The 21,836-nt window shown below is 43.4% G+C and overlaps 1 protein-coding gene across 3 annotated transcripts in view; it reads left to right on the forward strand.

The window, feature by feature from the left end:
- FNIP2 (folliculin interacting protein 2) overlaps positions 1-21,836 on the forward strand; it is a 319,680-nt gene that overhangs the window by 52,576 nt on the left and 245,268 nt on the right. Inside the window, exon 4 of one of the 3 annotated variants that reach the window (XM_085641737.1) lies at positions 19,850-19,865. The exons of the other annotated variants lie outside the window; for them this stretch is intronic. Within the exon in view, the coding sequence (XP_085497863.1) occupies positions 19,850-19,865 (16 nt within the window). The remainder of the gene's footprint in view (positions 1-19,849; positions 19,866-21,836) is intronic. 3 annotated transcript variants of the gene reach the window in all.

Below are 21,836 nucleotides of genomic sequence, written 5' to 3' on the forward strand. Positions count from 1 at the left end.
CGCATTTATTGATCTCTAATTTGTGTGGACGGGCCGTGGGCAGTGTGCGGGGCGAGTGCTGCACTTAAAGCCCCAACAAACAAATGATGGACGGAATGCTGACAATGCAGACATTCTCCCCCAGTCAAGAGATCTGGGTTAAATCCATCGTTCTTTTGCCCACTACGCCACCCCAGTTCAGACATGGCCATATGCAAATCAGTCTTGACCCTGTGCCTCATGGGAACAGTCCAGCCCGAACTGCCAAGCCATGTCTTCCCTGGACAGGAATCAAGCATCCTAGGACCGGTTTCTGGCTATCAGCCGTCATCAGCCAGGATAGCTTGACTCCAGTGGCGTAGTGAGCACGGGACCCACGTCTGGGCATACCCATCCCACTTAGAGCGAAAAGCGTTACAACAAACAGAGGCACAGGGTCAAGACTGATTTGCATATGGCCATGTCTGAACTGGGGTGGTGTAGTGGGCAAAAGAACGATGGATTTAACCCAGATCTCTTGACTGGGGGAGAATGTATGCATTGTCAGCATTCCGTCCATCATTTGTTTGTTGTAACGCACTTAAAGCCCCTGCAGGGCGGGAGGTTTGCACCGCACGTCGCGGGGAAACTCATGGGTTGCAGAATCGCCGCTCACTTTCGTCTGGCTGGGCATGTTTTTGGAGAAGGTTATGGAAGGTCCGCTGTTAACACCAGCGGAATTAGGATACATGACACTAGAGAGATAGGGTGACCAGATTCTCAAAACAGCAAGTGGGGGGGGGGCGGAAGAGTGCAGAGGACGAAAGTGATGCCCTAGGAATGCTTCCTAACGGCTAATATTCCCTAAAGTGGTCGATGAAAGCCCGGGGTGGGGGGGTGCATACTCCTCCCTTCTGACCCTTGCCCTGAGGAGCTAACGAAGTAGCAAAGGAGGGTCTCCCCCAGGAAAGGGACAAGAGGGCAAAAACCCGTCCCGGAAAAGTGAGCAAAGCGGAGGCCAGAAAAAGGACAACAGTAAGCGATATGGACGCGGGTAGAAGAGGTGGGCAGTGAGGGAGAGAAAGCTGGGCAGGGAAGGAGGCACGGGGATCAAAAAGGCTGTGGAGGTGGAGAGCGAAGGTAGAGGCACAATGAAGCGAAGCAGTGTTGGAATGCAGACGCGCGGCCGCGAGATGTGCTCTGTGGAGGGGGAGGGGCTGTTAACTGAGAGGGGGAGCAGGAGGTGAGCCTGCGAGTGGTGTGTGCGGAAAAGGGAAGTCATAAAGGAAAGCCAGATGGCGCCTGATCGGGCGCTGAAAGCTGCCGACTGCGCGCGTGCTCGCGCGCATAACCTCAAGCGAAAGGCCAGCAAAAGCGTGTGGCAGCACTTTTAAAAGCCACTTACTAAATGTCTTGCAGCGTATGCGCTGGCTCAGGCGAGACCTAAAAATGACATGCATGTCAAAGAGGGGCTATGAAGAGATGAGGGGCACTATTGGAGGGTTGTTATGAAGGAATTTGTGGAGAAGGAGGCAATGGGGGGGGGGGGGCGTGCACCAAGAAAATATTGTTGCACCAGGGCTCAAGCTGGCCCTGTCAGGAGTTACTTCTATAATACGGAAATCTGCTGTCCTTTCTGGACAAGGGCTGGTCAGCTATCTTAAGTACCAGTAGGGTTCTCAGGTAGCGCCAACTTAAAGCAGGTAGCTATTTTAACTTGCCCGTCCCCGCACATGACTTCGGATTTTGTAGGCAGGATTCTCGACTGCAGACGGTGGTGGCCCATTCCACTGACAACAAGTTTCACAGAAGAGGAGAGTATGTGACGCAGCGGCCAGAGCAGCTGACTCAGGAGTTGGGGATCCCGGCTCGATTATCAGTGGTGCAACATCCTGTGATTCTGGGAAATCACTGTGATTAATTGAGCTATATAAATCTGCTAATTTAATTTAAAGTATTGCGCAAGACGAAAAAGCAGAAAGAGGGAAAACGTATTTTAAAAATAGTTCCACCAAAGTGGATGTTAACCTTATTTCGGCTACGGGAAACTGACAAGAGAAGCAGACCAGGAACAAGCATTGGTAAATGCAGCAAAAAAAAAAAATTATACAGCCAATTGAAATGGAGGGAAAGTAAGGGGCAAGCACAGGATCCAAAGAAGAGCCAGAAAAAAAAAGGGGCGGGATGTAAGCCCCTTTCAAGGTTTATATTAAAAACAATGTACTTCACAGCGCAAGCAGTGTGCAGGCGAAACCTAAAAAAGTGATTTGTTAGCCTTAACTACTCCCTTATTGGGTCCGTGTGGCTGGTTGCAATATGTCAAAAATAGTTTTATAAGTACATTTAAGCTAGATAAAAAAACAGTGATTTACTCAAAATACTTCTGCACCATTATTCAGAGAAGAAACCTCTGATAACAGTGAGAACTAGTATGAAGATGAATTTGCTATTTTTGTTGATAGCGACCCTCAATGCTACATTTACAGGGAAGGCTTTTGATTTAAGCTTGGTAGATATCGATAGTATTCCCTTATTTTACTGAACCATACTGCCAAATATTGGTAATCGGACAACTGCTTCGCATAACTTATTGTCAAAGAGCTTCTGTTCTGGATCTTCCTTAAAAAATTACAACCTTGGTTTTGATTTGATTTATAATCTTATTTCTTACAGTACCAACCAAGAAGATAAATCAGTCTTTGAAGGCTTATACCTGTCTTGTCTAGTACTGTGTCATCTGCATATTGAAGTGATGTTATTTTATGACCAACCACTTGGAGAAAATCTATTAGCGTTATTTTAGGCTCTGTCCTCATCGGCTGTAAACAAGTTAAACAGTGGGGGTGCACAAATACACCTTTTTTAGGTCTCGCCTGACCCAGCGCATGCGCTGGTCTGGCGAGACTTTTTGAGAGGGCTCAAAAAAGTGCTACCAGGCCAGCCTAGAGCTACAGTGCATGTGCGCGGGCGCGCGCGCCGCGATTTCTTTCATTTTCGCTTTGATGTTTGATCGCGCTCACCTTCGCGGCCGCATGGCCGCTTGTTCCGTTTGTTGTTCCTGTTAGTTTTCTCCATTCTTCCTCCATTTGTGGTCTCTGATGGCTTGCTCCCATTCTCCCTCCCTCCGTTCGTTAACTGTTGGCTTGTTTCCGTTGCTTTTTAATGCTAACGTTCATATATTTTATATTGACTCCGTCATTGTTTTTTCATAATGTTTCAGTCGTTTGTAGTTTAGTAATGTCTTGGTTGCTCCTTTCTTGATGCTTTAGTCCCTTGTAGCTTGATAACTTGTTTACTTGTTTCTGCGATGTGACTTGGGCTCTGCTTGCTGCTTCAAATGCTCTGGTCATATATGTCTTCATAATTTTGCCATGTTGTTTCATGTTTGTAACAGTTTAGTAGGTGGCTCTTCATAATATCCGTATACTTTTGGCTAACTTAGCATCTTAGTCTCTTTTTACTTGCTGCGCGACGTCCTCGGCCGGTTTGCGAAGTTTGAATAGCGTTATGCTATTATACCTCAGTCGCATCTTACAACGTTAAACTTTGGTCCTTGTTATTTCTTTCCACCTCATTTGCCTGTTGCTCTATTACACCACTGTTACTTATTCCTCCATTTCACTTAGACAATTAGCAGTGTTATTTTGTGTGGCTTTTCTTTCTTCGTTATACTTAAGTGATTTGTTACTTAAGTATATATCACTGGCTTGTTACTTTATTACACCCAAGTCTCTTTTTTAGTTGATTGAATCTAGGTAAGGTATTGCTTAATATTGCATAGGTTGCTCTACTGGTACTCCTGATGTAGGGTGGCGGCTTGTCATAAAGAATACCTTGAGGTAATGTGCAGGGTGGCGAGCGCATGGGGCTCAATGGTTAAGCAAGTGTGTTTGATTACCCTCCTTTTTCCATACAAATGGAGCTCTGGTGGTTGCAGCCCTATGATGCTTATCTCATGTGATTTCTTTGGTTCAATGGAGGGGTAAGGGAATGTAATATATTAGGGGATTTATATACATGGAAGCTCTTCATTACATTTGCGGAGGCTAATGAAACATTTGGTGTAACCCCTAGTCAGTCATTACAGTACTCTTGGATATCACAAAAACTGGAGAAATGTGATAGACTTCCCAAATGTACCCATTGCCACAGAGACACTGCAGGTGATCCTAACCACCAGAGAAGACAAATGCCAAGTTTCGAGGTTTTATAAAGCCTTGAAGGCAGACAGAAAAAGAGCCCTGATGACTGCTAGGAAGGCATGGGAAGTGGACATACAGGATAAAATATTAGACAAACTGGGATAAAACGTGTTTTAGTGCAAGACATCTCCAGTAATGTACGTTTCATACTGACTCATTTTAATTTCCTGCATCGGACATATTTGACACCGGCTCTATAGAAGTTTTCCAGACTGGTGCTTTGATGAGTGTCCCAAATGTAAAGCACAAAAAGCATTGTTCTTCCATATGACATGGTCCTGCACATAATTGATCGATTACTGGGCACAAATAGCAAGAACTGGGGCCGATAGCATAAGCATAATGGTTGAGAGGTCAAATTTTCAATACATAGCCAACAATGCAAAACAACAACAACATCGTATACATTTGTAAATAAAGTCCTTGCAAGCACACATAGGAACATAAGCTTGATTTCATCAAAAAAGTTCAGTCAAAGTGCCTTTATTCTGTATTCTTCATTGAAGAGCTTCTATCGATTTTGTCTGACCTCATTGCCAATACTTCCCCAAGGCTTAAATTATTTAGTTACCGACTGATGATTCCATTCTCAAAATTAGGGTGGAGTTCCAAAGTCATATTAACATTTTTCTCTGAAAGACACCAATCACGGACTACATAAGAGTAATAGGTAAAAGTACCAATAAGTATTTCTTAAAGGGTTCTTTCCCTATGTTATGGAAACTTGTCGTATTTTCAATCAAAGGGATATGAAGTGAGCCATGAAGTGTTGCTGATCTTTGTATCAACCAGCAGTTGCCAAATTGAAATCCCATCAGTGTCCTGACGGATATTCATGCATAGCATCAGCCATGGGGTTCAAGCAGAATTTGGCTCCAGTGGTGAATTATGTCAGTTTAAACTAACAGCATATTAAAACAAATTAAAAAATTTTTTTTTTAAATTAAGGTTCTTCCTGATTGTACTTTAGTCCGAAAATAAAAATAACTAATGGGCACTAATTTCCTAAAATGAAGGTTGTATGTTCACTTTATAATGCACTCACAACCCTCATGAACAGCCAATACTTGACAGAGTGAAGAAGTGACAAACACAGTAGCACATTATTGCAAGTGCTTTTTGTGAACTCCACTCTTCTATGATAACTGCAGGTGTCATTTTTTACGTCTGGCCTTTGGAAGTTTTTTCTTGCCAGACTTTTATGTTTTTTAATCGTACATTGTTTAAATACATAAAGAGGCTTTAGGTTAGCAAGCTTAATCCATTGGTCTTTTAAATTGTCATTCGTATTTTGCTCTCGCCTGCCATAGTATCTAGCATGGGGCAATGGGTCAGCCCACTTTACCCAGTAGTTTCCTTTTCCTTCACTCTGAGTAACTGCAACAAAGCCTATGCACAGTGTTCACATCCTTTCTTTTCAGTAACAAAGCTGGTTTAAAAAGTGTTTTTTTTTCATTTTGTTTTATAGTAGCTTTAAACATTTCGCCTGCAGTTTCACTAACCAGTTAAATGGTGATTTATTCTCATTTTTAGGTCTTGTCTGAGACTGTGCTTGCATTGTCACTTGTGAGACATTTTGTTTAGCTTGCAGCTCGTCCTTTGCATACAAGTGGTTGACTTTGTCACTCTCATTTCCTTGCTTTTGTTTGGTTAGTGCATGCCGGCTTTACTTCCACTTTGTAGTTTTGCACCCCCAGTGGAGCATGGCCCTAGAACTGCTTCCTTTCCAAGTGAGTGTCCTTCCGCAGCTCGTGCTTCCATAGCAGGCTATATTTTTTCATTTTGTGCAGTTATGCAAAGGTGTCCACAGACCCGCGAATAACCGACAGAGAAGTATATAGCCCTCACCGTGTAGTCATCCCTGCGAACAGCCTGCACAGACGTACACAACCCTATGAAAAACCTGCACTGGCCAACCGAGCCCTATGAACTGCATGCTTTGACTTACGCAGCCCTGCAAAAACACAGCATAAAAGTATACAACAATCCCTACGGAGAGCTGCAAAGACTACACAGTCCGACCAGTAAGCTGCAGACGTACACCTCTCTCGCCATGAAACCATCCACGCGAACAGCTAGTAGAGTTGGGTGGACATGCTCCTCACCTTGCAAACGACGATTAGGCTGCTCCCATCCACACAGCCTGACCGTGAAGAAACCAGGGCTATGTTATTTATTTGAATTAGCCCAGTTTTTATCTCCGGCACTATCATCATCCTATAGTGAAAGATGTCACTGTGATGTACAGAAAATCCCACCGCTGTACCCTCCATGATTACATGTCCTGGGCAGAGTGGATGGTTCGGGGTTTCAGTGCGCATCCTGGCTGCTAGGTCCTGCTCTTAGTAGAGCCAAAACTCTGGATAGTTCGGCGTTTCAGTGCGCATCCTGGCTGCTAGGTCCTGCTCTTCGGAGAGCCTAAATTCTGTTTTACACGGAGGACGCTCTGGATTACAGGTTTTTCCAGGCAGTGGTGCCAAAAGCTGCGCCCCCATCCCCTAGTAGCCATAGTACACAGCTGCCCTGCTCTGAATGTGGGGTGTAGCTACAGCACGCCTGAGCCAGTGATGCAGTCCATGCTCCTTCTAAACCATCTTTGGAAAAAAGCATTGGCCAAGCCAATAGGTCTTTACTGGCTGTGGCTGCTGTGCAGCATGACTGAAAGTAAAGACCAAACAAGCATTGGCATAGCCAATAGGTCTCGCCTTTGGGACCTTATAAGTGTTTAGCCATGCAACAGTTGATGACCTTGCACCAAGGATATTGTGCTGCATAACTAAATTCTTATAAGGTTCCCAATGCGAGACCTATTGGCTATGCCAATGTTTGTTTTTTATTCTCAGTAGGTTGGAATATTTTGTGAGAGTATGCCCTTCGCATCTAATTGTATTCTTAACCATCTATCTGTTCAGCGTGTAGAGTGGATGAAAAAAGAATCACAGGAATAGCCAGCCAAAAGGTTTAAGCCAGTGACGCCCTTTATCCACTTGTTGAAAGGCTGTTGTTTTAGTTTAAGAAACAGGAGTATAACCGCGTTCTCATGTAAATCGTGTTATCTACAACCATTTACAAAGCAGCAATGTTATACTTTCAGCAAAATTCAGGTCGATTCAATGATAGATTAAAGGGAATTAACTTTATAACGGAAGCTCAGCTTTCCAATTCTGCGAACAAGGTGCTTGAAGAACCCTTGGCCTGGAGGCTTAGTAAGACATTCTGCCTGAAGTGTGCTGAATCTGACAGAACTTTGTGTATGATTTGGATGTACCACTAATCACTGCTATGAGTCTGGATTAGTGCTGTTTTAAATACAATTACAGACAAAAACCCGCATGAAGAAAGTTGCTCCCAAAATCTTGATCAGGCTGGAGGTCACAATGCTTAATTCTAAAAAAAAAAAATGTGCAAGTTTGCCTGGTTTCCCTAAGTACCGTATAAGCTAGTGCCCAAAATCCACAGCTACCCTCATTGCAAAAAATCGTTTATTTTTCAGTCAAAAATGTGATGTCTATGTTGCAATGTGGGTTCTTTCCTGTCGTGAGTGCTACGCCTGCCTACACACGTGAGATACAATTTATATCGGTAGACTTTGGGGGGGGGGATACTTGGTAGGAATTTTGTGGCTGCCTGCAGATTCCAGAAGTATTCCTCACAGAAATGTGTTTTTAACCAAAGTGTGAGGTTTGCAAGTGCTTCTGAGAAACAACAAAACCTAGTAAGCGTCATATAAGTTACACTACTCTGGACCCCCCTGGTTATCTAGTTTTCAAAAAGGTCAGAGTATGATAGATTTTCCTAGGTGGCATTTGCGCTAGGGCCCACAATCCCCAACTATGTAAATTGGAAAATAAAAAGCATGGATTCTGCTGGCTCAAATATTACGTTTCCAAAGAACCTTTTGAGGTGTATTGTGTCGCAGGTGCTCGACCCAGGCTTATGAGTGGGGTACCATATTATCAGAAGACATGTGGGAACACAGAACAGCTGTTGTTATCGATTTCTTTCTTGCACAATGGCTTATATTTGGAAGACAAAAATGCACAGAAATACAGACATTTTGCAGAATGCTCTCTAAATCTTATGCAAGTAAGGGTACCCATAAATTCAGAGATGTACAAATACCTTCTGCTCCTAAACTCAGCATCTGGTATACATTTCAGAAGTGCATACGTTAAATTCATACCCATTTGTCATTTTTTATATTTTACTATATGAATTGCTCTATACTCTGTAAACAATTAAAAAACATTGTATGGTGCAGCTCAGTTGTTGGCTCTGGGTACCTCGGGTTCTTGGGGAATCTACAAACCCTATATATCCCCATGGCCAGAAGGGTCTAGTGGACGTAATGGTATATTGCTTTAGTAAATGGTCCATTGTCACAAGAGGTTACAAAGGAAAATGTCACAAATGGCTATATTTTTTCCTACTCCTTTTCATTTTTCCTTTTTTTATTTCAACAGTTCGTTTCTTTGGGAAACCCTAGAAGGATCAAAACAAATGCTGAATTCAGAATTTTATCTACATTTTCAGAAATGTATAGATTTCCGACCTCTCCCATGGGTTTCACACCTGTTTCCCCTATAAACTGGACGTAGGTTAAAAGCACAAAAATTAGGAAAAAATGGGCTGCGTCTTAGAAAAAGGCCAAACCTGTGGTAAAAAATGTGTTTTTTGATACAGCTCTGTGTGTTCTTGAAAGCTGGGAAGATGGTGATTTTAGCAAACCAACCCTTTTGATGCAATTTAAAAAAAAAAAAAAAAAAAAGCAAACTGACACTTTTCCCCAATTTGTCTCAATTGTAATATGCACCTGATCCATCATATTTTTGGGATCCTGGCTGGTCTTTGATTTTCTGAATTGTAGATGGTGTTTGAATTTAGGAACACCCTGGCTGGGTGTTCCTATATGTAACTGTGTGTACAAATGAGTAGATCCCGCTAGTGTGGGATATTTTGAATGAGAGCATGATCAAAAAGGGGGGGGCATTCTGAATTTGAGGTTTCTCACTTGCCATAGTTTAAGCAATCTAATCATCCAAGGGACCACTGCCTGCCCCTAAAAAATGAAACTGAAAGGGTCGTACATCTGGCCCAGTTTCTGGCTCGCACCGTGCTCTCGTCATGAATCGGTCGCGTCACTGTTCTAGGTTGCCTGGCAAACAGCCGGCTGCTGGGGAGTCCCCTCCAGATAAGATAGGCACATGTCGCTTACTGCAGCCAAAGTGCTGGCCGGACAATACCAGGTCTGAAGGTTTTCTGTGATCAAGTCCAAAGTGCAGACTGTTACATCTGCTCTCACTGCGCACATATGTTTTTTTCTGTTTTCTGTCTGTGTTTACATTTTCTGGAATGTTATGTAACAAACAAGTGCAGTTTAGAATTGCTGCTTATAAACACCTGTTTATGTCAAGTTTTCAGTTTATTGTAACCTGGGAAGAAATTCCATGGGAATTTGACACAGAAGTTTTTTTTTCTTCCTACCTGGAAAGTGTAACATCTTGCTAAACTAATTCATCTGCATGAATAAGTGAACAAAACGAGTAAAATTCACAAACCTATTGATTTATTTTTTTCACTTGATTTAATACTTAGTTGATTTTCCAACTCATTGTACGTCTCAGAATTACAAGGGTTTTGCACTGCACTGGACCCAAGCGCCTTACACTGTATTTTAACTTGTACAGCTCAAACACGTGTTCTCTCCTTTGGTGTTATGTTTATAGTTATGATTTTTCTCAATGGAGAATCGTCAGATGTTGCAGTTAACGTTGATCGGTTATATATCATAAACCGAATTGGTTCTCTCCTTTTGCCCGTCACTAGTCACCTCCCCACCAAGTAACGGGTTGTAAATTATTTCCCGAAGTTGCTCATCAAGATGTGGCCGGACAGCATCATGTGTGTGCACATGGAGGCCATGGCCCTGCCCTTCTATGAGTGCACACCCTCATTGGTTACCTTTTATCCTGACAATGAGTGTACATATTAACCAGCTTCTCTCATGATCACGGTTTATGCATTAAAATTTCTTCAAGTCCTGACCGTTTTCTCCATTTCATGTTTTCACTTTTTACCTCAGTCTCCTAGCACAAGTCCAGCCTGTTTTGCAGTAGATGACCCACGTAAAACCTATTGGGGTAACGACCGAGGTTACCTGCATCTGCTTTCTGTGTGAGGCAACCGCACATGAATTGGCATTCACTGTGCAGATATGGAAGATTAGTAATTTAACATTTTCTACTATTTTTGGTTTTATTTTTATTCATGATGGAATATTAAATAAACAATCTTGTGTAATAAAACTGATCTATTCATAAAACATGCAAAATAGCGGCAGAATTTTCAATATTATAAAACAAATTAATAATCCCAAGTAGAATAAATCCAGACACCTATATGCATTTAATAGAAAAATTATAATGGAGATTGTTAGCCTTTTTCTTATACTTAAAAATAAAAAAGGGAAGAAAATTCACAGAAACGCAAGGCATTTATATTGAAGAATTAATCAAGGTGTACCAAGATTCTCACAATTCAGTGCAGTATTGATGCATCCCATTCAGAGACTCCCTTCATTAGACATTGCCCATCCCTTCTTGTAGAATTCTGAAGTGGTCAGCCTTTAAAGCCCTATCTCTCACAGATCTCAACTCCTTCAAAACTCCTTTTTTTATTTGACTCTGAGTGTGTGTGTGTATATATATCTACTGGCGGTCGCCAGTAGATAGTTATAGTTAGGACTGTGTTTCCATAGGAAATCTGAAAATTCTATTTTGAATAACTTTGGCGCCGATTGACGAATCCTCGCAAAATTTTTGAAACTAATGGGGCGCTCCGCTCCTATCCTGAAAGTCTCGGGGTGATTCGTCAAGCGGGGGCTGAGAAAAAAGGGGGGTCCCAAAACACGTTTTCCCCATGCATTTTCCCATAGGACCTTTAGTCGAAGGTACAGCCCGTACGGCTGAACAGAATTACTTGAAATTTGGCAGAGAGGTAGTCCTCAGGTCAGGCATGTGCCTTTTGCATATATGGTGTCAATCTGTTCAGTAGTTCCTGAGAAAATTGCATTTAGAAGTACATAAATGTCTATAAGCGCATGCCCGCACCTTAATGTGCGCGAGCGCAATTCTGATTGGTGGTTACATGTCAGTCAACATTCGAATCAGTCGAAATCAGGAAGTGTCGGCCGCCATTTTGTGTGTTTGGTGTGTGACAGTGAAAAAGAAAGGTGGAGAACGTGAAAAGGGGGTAGGGTAGAGAGTTCCTGACCCCCTAGCCTTTGTCAGGGGGTCCCTGAAGGACCCCGAAGGGTGAAAAAAACATTTTATTTTGTTTTCAAAAATTCGTGGGGTGCGCGCACCGTGTGCGCACGGTGAAAAACCTAAAAAAAATAATTAAAAAAAAAATTTTAAACGAGCCATTCCATATTACAGGATACAGTCAATCTATAACTATATACATAGGTAGTTTATTGTAAAATAAATATATAAAAAATATCATATTACATACATAACTTAGCATTTAAAAAAACCTTACAAATTCACTTAAAAAACCATAGTTTCACACACGTTATAGTTAGGAATTAGCATTTAAAAAACCTTGCAAATTCACTTAAAAAACCATAGGTTTCACACATGTTATAGTTAGCTGGACATTTCACTCGTAAAAAACCAATGAAATTCCCCCGTTATAGTTAGTTCAGATAACTATAACTCACGCGACCGCCACTCTATCACAAGGATGATGTCATGAGTGATGCCACTGACCATGTCATGAGTGATGTAATATGTGACGTCATGAGCAGTGGATTGCGGGCGCGCGAGTTATAGTTATCTGAGCTAATTATAACGGGGGAATTTCATTGGTTTTTTACGAGTGAAATGTCCAGCTAACTATAACTGTTTGAAACCTATGGTTTTTAAGTGAATTTGCAAGGTTTTTTAAATGCTAATTCCTAACTAAAATGATTCCTTACTCTAATCGTGCCGGAGGACTGGCATTGTTTCAAGGCCATGAAAACAAGTGGCATGTGGAATAACAAATATTCACAGGACAGCGTGAGTAATTCGACCCACTATGACTTTTGATGCATGCACGAAAAAGAATGAACTTTTGACTGAAAAGGCATATGGATGTAACATGACTCCATGCATTATACTGCAATTACCAGTGAAATGCATCAAGGGAAGTGAAGTCTTTAAGCTTGTCGTGTGACTTTTTACATAAAAGGCGCGCATGAATGTGTGTATGTATATGTGTGTATGTGTATATATATATATATATATATATATATATATATATATATATATATATTCACTGAAAAAACCATAGGTTTCAGGGGCGTTATAGTTAGCTGGACTTTTCACTCGTACAAAACCATTGAAACTCCCCCGTTAGTTCAGCTAACTATAACTCGCGCGCCCACAATGCACTGCTGATGACGTCACATATTACATCACTCATGACATGGTCAGTGACATCACTCATGACATCACTGACATCATCCAGTGAATGTGTGTTTTTCTGAAAATTACATATGGTTTATATATGTATATCTCCAGGTCGATGGAAGAATAAATGGGTATATGTGTCTAAATGGATGATTTGTTTTTGAAAAATTGATTTGCATAACTGATTAAGTGTATCTTAGTGAATACATGGCTTAGTGAGTAATGTTTAAATATGTAAATATCTGTAAATATCTGTATCAGTCTCTCACTTTGTGTATAAGTGGCTGCATGGGTTGGTGAGTAGCTAAATGAGTGTCTATATAGGTTATTAGTTGTTTTTTTGATTATCAGTATGAGTGTCTGAATGGTCCGGTGGGGGGGTATTACGTAGTGCATAGGTGCATGAATGAGTGACTCACTGTTTGTATGTGTTGAAGACAGCATGTGTGCAGGACTGTATGGGTGGATGAGTGTGTGCATGGGTGTGTTAGCGAATGACTGTCTCAATAGTGTCTTTATGAGTAACTACATATGTTTTAAACTAGTATATGTGACTATTGGTGTATATAAGTGAGTATATGTGAGAGTGAGAGATTGAAAGAGTTTCTGTATGAATAAGTGTGTTTCTATAAGTGATTGTTTAAAAGACTAAGTATGTGCAAGTTTCTGTAGAAGTAAGTGTGGTGGTGTGTGTATAACTGTATATGCAAGTAAATGGATGTTTGATTCTTTATTAGCATGAGTGACTATGTGTGTGAGTAACTCTATGGATGAGTGGCGTTGTGTAACAGGATGTATAGGTGTATGAGTACATATGATGAGTGAGTACATGTATGAGTGACTGTATAGGACTGTTGGTGAATGAGTGGATGTGTATGTGGATCTTAGAATTACTGAATAGGTTGTTGTAACTGGTATTGGTATGTCCATTGTTTTGAACATTGTAGTTTCTATTTTTGAATGTGTGTATCAAAGGTTATATTAGGGGAAGAGGAGGTCTGCCACTCTATCACAAGGATGATGTCATCAGTGATGTCATTAGTGATGTCATTTGAGATGTCATCAGTGATGTCATGAGTGATGTCACTGACCATGTCATGAGTGAAGTAATATGTGACGTCATCCGCAGTGCATTGCGGGCGCGCGAGTTATAGTTAGCTGAACTAACTATAACGGGGGAATTTCAATGGTTTTGTACGAGTGAAAAGTCCAGCTAACTATAACGCCCCTGAAACCTAAGGTTTTTTCAGTGAATTTCTAAGGTTTTTTTAAATGCTAATTTCTAACTATGCTTACAGAGATAGGACATGTGAAGAAAGAAGAAAAAACGCACAGAAAGAAAAAAAAGAAATGCAGGAAGAAGCAACAGACGTCCTCAAAGACGAAGAAAAGTGCAGGAAGAAGGATAACGTGCAGAAAGAACAAACAGAAGAGCAGAAAGAAGCCTTGTTGCAAAATCATCCTGTACCCTCAACTTTTTCAGATGGATACTGGTGGTAACTGAGTCTGACTAACCAGTCCTAGAGCCAGTGCTATGTTAAAAGACACTCAGAATACAGTGAAAACACCTACATACACTAGGGAACACTATGCGTTGGGGTACCCCTGTGATCAGCATGACCTCCTCTGTAAGCCCCTAGTATATAATGGGGCAGGGGATTAAAACTACCTCTTTAAACGCGCCACTGGGCGTGTTTGCACACGTCACCTCAGGCCCCGTCCCCTCACTTCACTGTGTAAATGCGCCCTGTGGCCGTTCTAAGTTGAGAGATTAGGTCCCTTTGAATCCTAAGGTTCCCTAGGGTCAAACTAGCACACTAGGTACCTCCAGTAAGCGCCACAGAGCTGCGTTGCATAGAGGTGTGAAAAGGGGCGTGGCCTCAGAACACCTGTCTGCAACGCAGCTCCCTGGCGCACACTGGAGATACCTGTTGGGCTAGTTGGCCCTCAGGGACCCTCAGTATTGAAGGGGAATTAATTCCCCAACTTACAACTGGCCAGGGGGCGCGTTTGCAGAGTGCTGCAAGGAGGGGGCGTGGCCTCCAGCGCGATGCCGGTCTTTTATTTATTTTATTTTTTTAAGAAGGGCTGTGTGGCCCCCCTTCTTTTTCTAATTTACTGGCCCTGGGGACCCCATCCCCCAGGGCCTGCACCCTAATTTTTATTTTTTTGTTGAAAAAAATAAATGTGGCCCTCCCAAGGACCCCAACCCCTGGGTCATGGCCTTTTTTTAAATTTAAATTCTTTAGGAGGGGGCTGCGTTGCCCCCCTCCTCAGGCCACTTATGGCTCCGGGGACCCCATCCCCCGGGCCGGCCTTTGTTTTTTATTATTTTAAAAATATATATATGTATAGAAACACTTAGGACATGCTGGACAAACCGTATATACCCATCACCATGACAATTTGCGTGATATTCATTAAAAGGCGACTATGCATAGAATGAATCCACATGGAATGTATTTACACCGCTAGTGAAGCTCTGACGTGTCTGACGCCCTACCGTGCCTAATCCCGGCGCCCCTGCCGGTGGGTACTCCTACAAGCAGACACCCTTGTCGTTTATTTATACAAACATGGCTAGCTATTGACGGGCACATTTAATATACACGCACACCAAGCCATTGAAAGGGGATTCGACAAAAATTCGACCAAACTATGCAAGAAACCCCCCTCACGGTTAATAAAAAACACATCCACCGCCGGATGTGTAATACTTTTTATTTTACTCTCTGGAAAGGAGACGAACCTCACTTGAGAGTCACAGCGTGCTCCTGGCTGAGCCCAATGCTGTGTTACACCCACCAGTGCCCGCCGATTGCCTCACACCTCTGTGTTGTATTCCACCAGCTAGTGTGTATGCTATGACACTCTCTAGCCCATGTGCACTGTAACACCACCCCGTGAATATGTCATGCCACACTTGCCTTCGCACGGGTTATATTGCCCCATCTAACGTGCCTTCCTCGATGTGTATGTTATAACGCACAGCGCTATGCCATACATATTACAATCTGGGATCCATATCTTTGTCACAGTGCATATGCAACGTTACACTCCCCAGCACATATTTTATATTACAACTTTAGAGACTAGTTATGTTACACAACACTGCCCTGAGCATATTACACTCCAAGGCGCATATCGCATAGCACGCGCTAGTGCCTGTGCTATCTCGCGCTCTCCAATGAATCTGTCATTGCGCACAATGTATTGCATATTATATTTCACGCCCCGGTTCATCTTATATCACACTTTTTGGTGCATAGTTTATACCATATACTACATCTAGTTTTCATTTTCAATCGTGCTCTCAGGACTATGTTCTATATAACACTGCGTCCATCTACCCTTTTCACTGCATTTACATTTTGCGATGGGGGTGGAGGTTCAGGGGGTGTTTCTGCCAAGTGAGCCCGGAGTCACAGTCACAAACGTCCTCTTCTTCCTGAATAAAAGTGAGATTATGCTGCATACTTGTTCATATTTTAAGTAGTTCGCACAGACCCACATTTTAAAAACAATAAAGTTCCTAATACCCATCTTCTCTGAACAGTTAGCTTGCTGCCCCATCCCCCTCCTCCCTATCCTCTGTTGTCTGAATCCATGGACTAGCCTCCTCCCTCCTGCCATGCATGTTCTGCGACTGCCCTCCATTTAGCATGATGTACCAGTCCACTCCTCCTGCCCTCTATTGCCCAATTCTATGGCCCATCATTGACCTCCTGCTTAGCCTCTGTGCTTAGCTTGCTGCCCCTATTCTCCTTCCCCCTGCCCTCCGATGTCTTTGTGCATGCCCCTGCTCCATCCTTTTTGCCCACCATGTTCCATGGACCTGCCACTCCTATCTACTCGGAGTGTTCTGTTGAGCTGCCACTCCCCTCCCACCTGCCTAGCATTGTCAGATGACTGTAACCTGTCCCTGCCACCTCCACCCTGCCTGTCCACATGCCATGCCCCTATCCCCTTCCTCCTGTCATCCATGGTCCATTTTATGCCACACCCTTCTGCCCTCCCTGATCTGTTGTGCTGCAACTGCTCCTCCTGCCTGCTCGCGCGGTCTGTTGTGAGGCCCCTTCCCCTGAACTCTCTTGTCTGTGCCCAGGTCCTGACCCTCCCTTCTATCCTCCATGGTCCTTTGTGCATGCCCCTGCACCCTCCTTCTTGCCCATCATAGCCATTGTGTTGCCACTAACCCTCCCGCTTGCCATGTATGGTCTTCTGTGCTGCCATGGCCCCTCCCACCTTCCCTCCATGGTCTGTGTGTATGCCACCATAGTCTAATTGTTGCTCTCCGTGGTGTATCTTGTTTCTAGTGCCCATCCTGCCTGACCTCCATGGTCATCTTGCTGCTCCTGCCCTGCCACCTTTCCCCCAGCCCTCTGTTTCCATGTGCAGACCCCCTATTCCCTCCCTCCTGGCTTGTCTGTTCCATTGTAATGCCCCTGATCCGTCCCTCCTGCCCTTTATGGTCTGTTATGCTGCAGCTGTCTCTCCTGTCTGTCCATTATGGTCAGCTAGCTACCATTGCCTCTTTCCCATCTGTTCTCTGTTGTCCATGTGCATGGTCCTGTCCCCTCCCTATTGCTTTCTATGGATTGTTGTGCTGCACTCCCGTCCCGCATGCGCTGTGTGGTGTATTGTACTGCTGCAAACCCTGATGCCTGCCCTGTAGGGTCAGTTTGGTGCACCTCTCCATGTCCCTCCTGTCCTCTGTTATCCGAGTCCATGTCCCTACCCCAATTCCTCCTGCCTACCATGATTCAATGTACCATACTTGCGAACATTTTGAACTTGGTAAGAGGGAGAATTTGAAAAAAAACTGGGGTATTGATTTTCCCCTTTGAGTTGCATTGAAAAAGAGGAGATTGTAGGCAGGAGACAGATCAAATAAAGCCCATTTGAGCTTAAAAACATTGGACGTTTCCTGGCTGAAACGGGTCTGTTGGCATGTATGGTTGTACTACCACTGCCTCTTCCTTCTGCCCACAATGGTCTATTATATTGCCACAGCCTCTCTTGCCAGTCCTGTATTGTTGGTTTGTTGCCCCTGCCCCCCTTTCCACTGCCCTCCATAGTCTGTTGTGCTGCCACTGCCCTTCCTGCCTGCCCAGTGTGGTCAAATTGTTGCCTCTGCACTCTCCTACCTGCCTTCAATTTTCAGAGTCCGTGCCCCTGGCCTCTGCCTCTCAAGAGTATCCCAATGAACAACTAGATTGCTAACATTCTATATTTATTACAAAAGTGTGGAACGCCTGACGTCATCTTGATGTAATCAAAACTGTAATACCTAGAGCATTTCCTTTAGAAATTACATATATGAGAGGGTCTTATTTGCATCAAAATTATGGTTAGTGCTCTAAAAAACTAAAATGAGGACATATTTTCTGAGTTTTCAAATAGCGACAAAGAACTTTTAAATTATTTGTAATCTTTGTTTTTTTTATCCAGTTGACCACTTGATTAAATGTTGCACCTTGGCGAGAGGATGTGGTGTAACTTCCAGAGCTGCAGACTTTGCAACTGGGGAACCAGGTTGGAGTTTCTGCTTCAGCTCAACATTCTGTGATTGTGGTCAAATCATTTAATCTCCCCATGTCTACAACCAAAATGAATTTGATCTTGTGTGATGTAAACAATGCTCATGTAAAGCATTCCAATACCTGACAAGTCTGCACTATATAAAACTGCAAATACACAAAAAATAAGTGTTTTGCACACTTCTGTCTTTGGGCTACATGTGGGCTACATCTGGGTGATAATTGTGCTGCATTTAGGCTATTTTGTGTCTGGTGGCCATCTTGGGAGATTTATTTGTTATGAAGTTTCCTAATTTCCTCATTTACTGCAGTCTCCTCAGTAGGAAATGCTTTCAGTTTTTTACTTTGATTCCATCAAGAAGGTACCAGAGAGATCATGTGATTGGCCCGTACCTGACCAATCCCCTTCCTCCAGACATACATGGCAACCAATGATGATCAAGGTTGCACAATAAAAAGGACAATCACACCAGTGCCGCTTTTATCAAAAAGCAAGCAGGAAGAAGGCCTATTGCCGAAACGCGTCCTTGCGAACTGATAATAAAGCTACCCAAAAAGGACCCCGTGAGTGTAGTGTGTTTCTTATGGATATAATCTAGGATTCGTCAACCGGCGCCAGACTTATTGGGAATAGAATGTTGCGGATTTCCTATGGAAAATAGGTCCTAACTAGAACTACCTACTGGCGAGGGCCAGTAGGTAATATATGTATACGCATTACAGAAATACCATATGCATACATCCAAACTTCTAGCATATGCAACAGTTGCAAGTAGCTCTTAGGACAGATTAGATTACAGGGTCACAGATTAGACCCCGGAGACAAATGAATCCCCAGAATTTTCACTTGCTTTTTGTCCTCTGATAATACAAAACTTTGATAATGTCAACGATGCAGTATCCAGCTATCACAATTCCCTCATCAAATCTTTCGATCTAGTAGCCCCTATTAAAGGTGCTAAAAAACAGACCTTCCAAACCCTAATCTTCATGGCAATCATCCGAGTTATAATCTGATAAATCCACCAGCAAAAGGCTGGATAGGACATGGCACAGAACAAAAGCCTCCCTGGATAGAAGGGCCTATAAACATGACCTTTGCACCTACAGAGAAGCTCGTAAATTCAATGTCGTTAGAAGGATAGATCAGGGAGGCAACTCCTTAAAAGAATTAGTTAAAGTTCTTAACGAATTCTAACTAGCAGCCTGCAAACTCGCAATTCATTCTTCTCGAGTTCTGTGATGTACTTGCAAACCTTTTTGAGGGCAAGATCTCTAGGACCTATAAGACTTTTCCTACAACAAGAGTTAGTGCTGCTGACTCATGCATTCAGGCCATTTCTCAAGATCAGGTGCAGGATATGTTGAGGAAGGTTACAACCGGCTCTCTGTGCGACCCTTGTCCTGCCTATATAGCCTCTTCTCTAGCTTCCTCTCTTATTCCTTGTATCACAGACCTTCTCTATCTAGCTTTAGATACGGCAAAGTTGCCACACGCTTGGAAATCTGCTCAGATTATCCCTACTTAAAAAAAACCTAACGCAGACCGCACTGACCTTGTGAATTATAGGCCCAGCTCCCTTTTACCTCTTCTTAGCAAACTTCTTGAGGGCCCCGTCATTAAATTTATTTATTTATTTATTTCTGAATTTGTAAAGCGCATGGTTACACTTACAGTGTGTCCCCGCGCTGTCAGAAGAGCCATCTACTCCGTCAGTCAGACAAGACGGGTTAGTCTTTAGGGAAGAGGAATGTTTTGAGCTTTCTCCGGAAGATGAGCTCCGAAGTTTCCACTCTTAAGCTCAGGGGGAGAGAGTTCCATTTATGTGCCGCCAAAATACGAAAGGATTTACCTCCCATTCTGGCTTTCTTGTGTCTGGGGACAGCGAGGAGGCCTGCTCCTAACGAGCGGAGTTGTCGAGTGGGCGTATAGGAGCAAAGAAGGTTCCGAAGGAAGGCCGGGCCCTTGCCATGTACGATCCTGTGACCAATGCAAAGGACTTTGAAATCAATTCTCTCATTGATCGGCAGCCAATGCAGAGTTCGTAGGGATTTTTTTGAAGGGGCTCTTCTGGGCAGCCGGAGGACCAGGCGAGCGGCAGCATTCTGAATTGTCTGCAGTCGCCGCCGGCTAGTGGCATTGGCTCCCAGATAAAGGGCATTGCCGTAGTCCAGTCTTGACGTGACAAGGGCGTGGACCAGGGTCTTCCTAGATGATTCTGGGAGCAGGTCGATGGTTTTGCGGAGTTTCCGTAGAATCGAGAAGCACGAACCGGCTACCCGTCTAGTATGGTAGTCGAAGTCCATCTTTGAGTCCACCCATACTCCCAGATTCTTGACCTGATCACTAGGGGTAGGAAGGGGCCCCAGGGTCTGCGGCCACCAGGCAGATGACCAGACTGAGGGGGGTTTTCCAACAATCAGCACCTCAGTCTTGTCACCATTAAGACGGAGGCAATTCTTCGCCATCCATCCCGCCATATCCTGAGGACAATGGTATATTGGATACCTCACAATCCGGTTACAGGGCCTCTCATAGTACAGAGACCGCTGTTGGACAAAGGCATTCCAGCCATGCAGGTCTTACTTGACGTGTCCACGGCCTTCAATATGGTCTCCCATTCTAATCTCATACAGAGACTGTATGAGATTGGGCTAGGCAGGAAAGCTCTAGATGACTTAAAGATGTTTTTGGCCGACAGAACGCAAGTGGTCACGCTCCATCCTTTTAATTCTAAATCTATGACCATAGATAAAGGAGTGCCGCAGGGGTCTTCCTTAAGCCCAACCCTTTTTAACATCTATGTAGCCTGCTTGCTAAGATTGTGCGTGCATGTGTCATTGATATAATATCGTACGCCAACGACACCCAATTGATAGTCTCTTTTGGGACGTACTCTGAGTCGTCTAAAGTTATATTCATAAACTGCATGCGTAAGGTGGCTACCTGGATGACCCTTAGCTGTCTCCATATGAATGGAGGAAAGACCAAAATTATTTTGCTTGGCAAAGTACAGACACATTGGTCAGATGATTGGTGGCCTACAAAGTTTCGGCCTGCTCTGAGCCCCAAGAGAGTTGTAAAAAACCTGGGCATTCTGATGGACAGTAATCTATCCATAAAAAAACAAGTCACCAGCATTTGTGATACCTGTTATAACACATTATGACTATGGGTAACTATGGGTAATGGCCACATTTTGACACTAACTGTGGCTATATGCTCTTCCTGCAAGCGGCCAGGGATTCAGAAATAAAGGGATATAATGTACCCTGGACCTAGTTTTACTTTCACATATCTCTTAAGCTGCTGTCCTCACTGACCTTGAGCTCTCGTTGTGGTATTTAGTTTACCTTCCTTCACCCAAAACATCCTTGAGCTCCTCCCTCTCGGTGAGGGGGTTGTAGCCGTGTCGTGACTAGGCATCACGGCACGAAGAGAATCCCAATGATGAAGCATGCCACCTTTGGTGGGTGGAGGATTTTGTCCTTTTAAACGGATACCCCTATGCAGCTAGGTCACCCCTTGTGACAGTTCCTCTTGTTTCTTAGAGGCAAGGGTTTCTTGTTCTTGATGTATATGTGTCATCTTTAGGTTTGCCTTCAATGAGAGGAATATATTGTACCAGTACTCAACCATCAGACACTTAATAAGTCTCTAGCTTCCTCTCTGCGTAGTTCTT

This window comes from Triturus cristatus, chromosome 2_2 (assembly GCF_964204655.1).
Source record: "Triturus cristatus chromosome 2_2, aTriCri1.1, whole genome shotgun sequence".
In the NCBI taxonomy this organism is placed as follows: domain Eukaryota; kingdom Metazoa; phylum Chordata; class Amphibia; order Caudata; family Salamandridae; genus Triturus; species Triturus cristatus.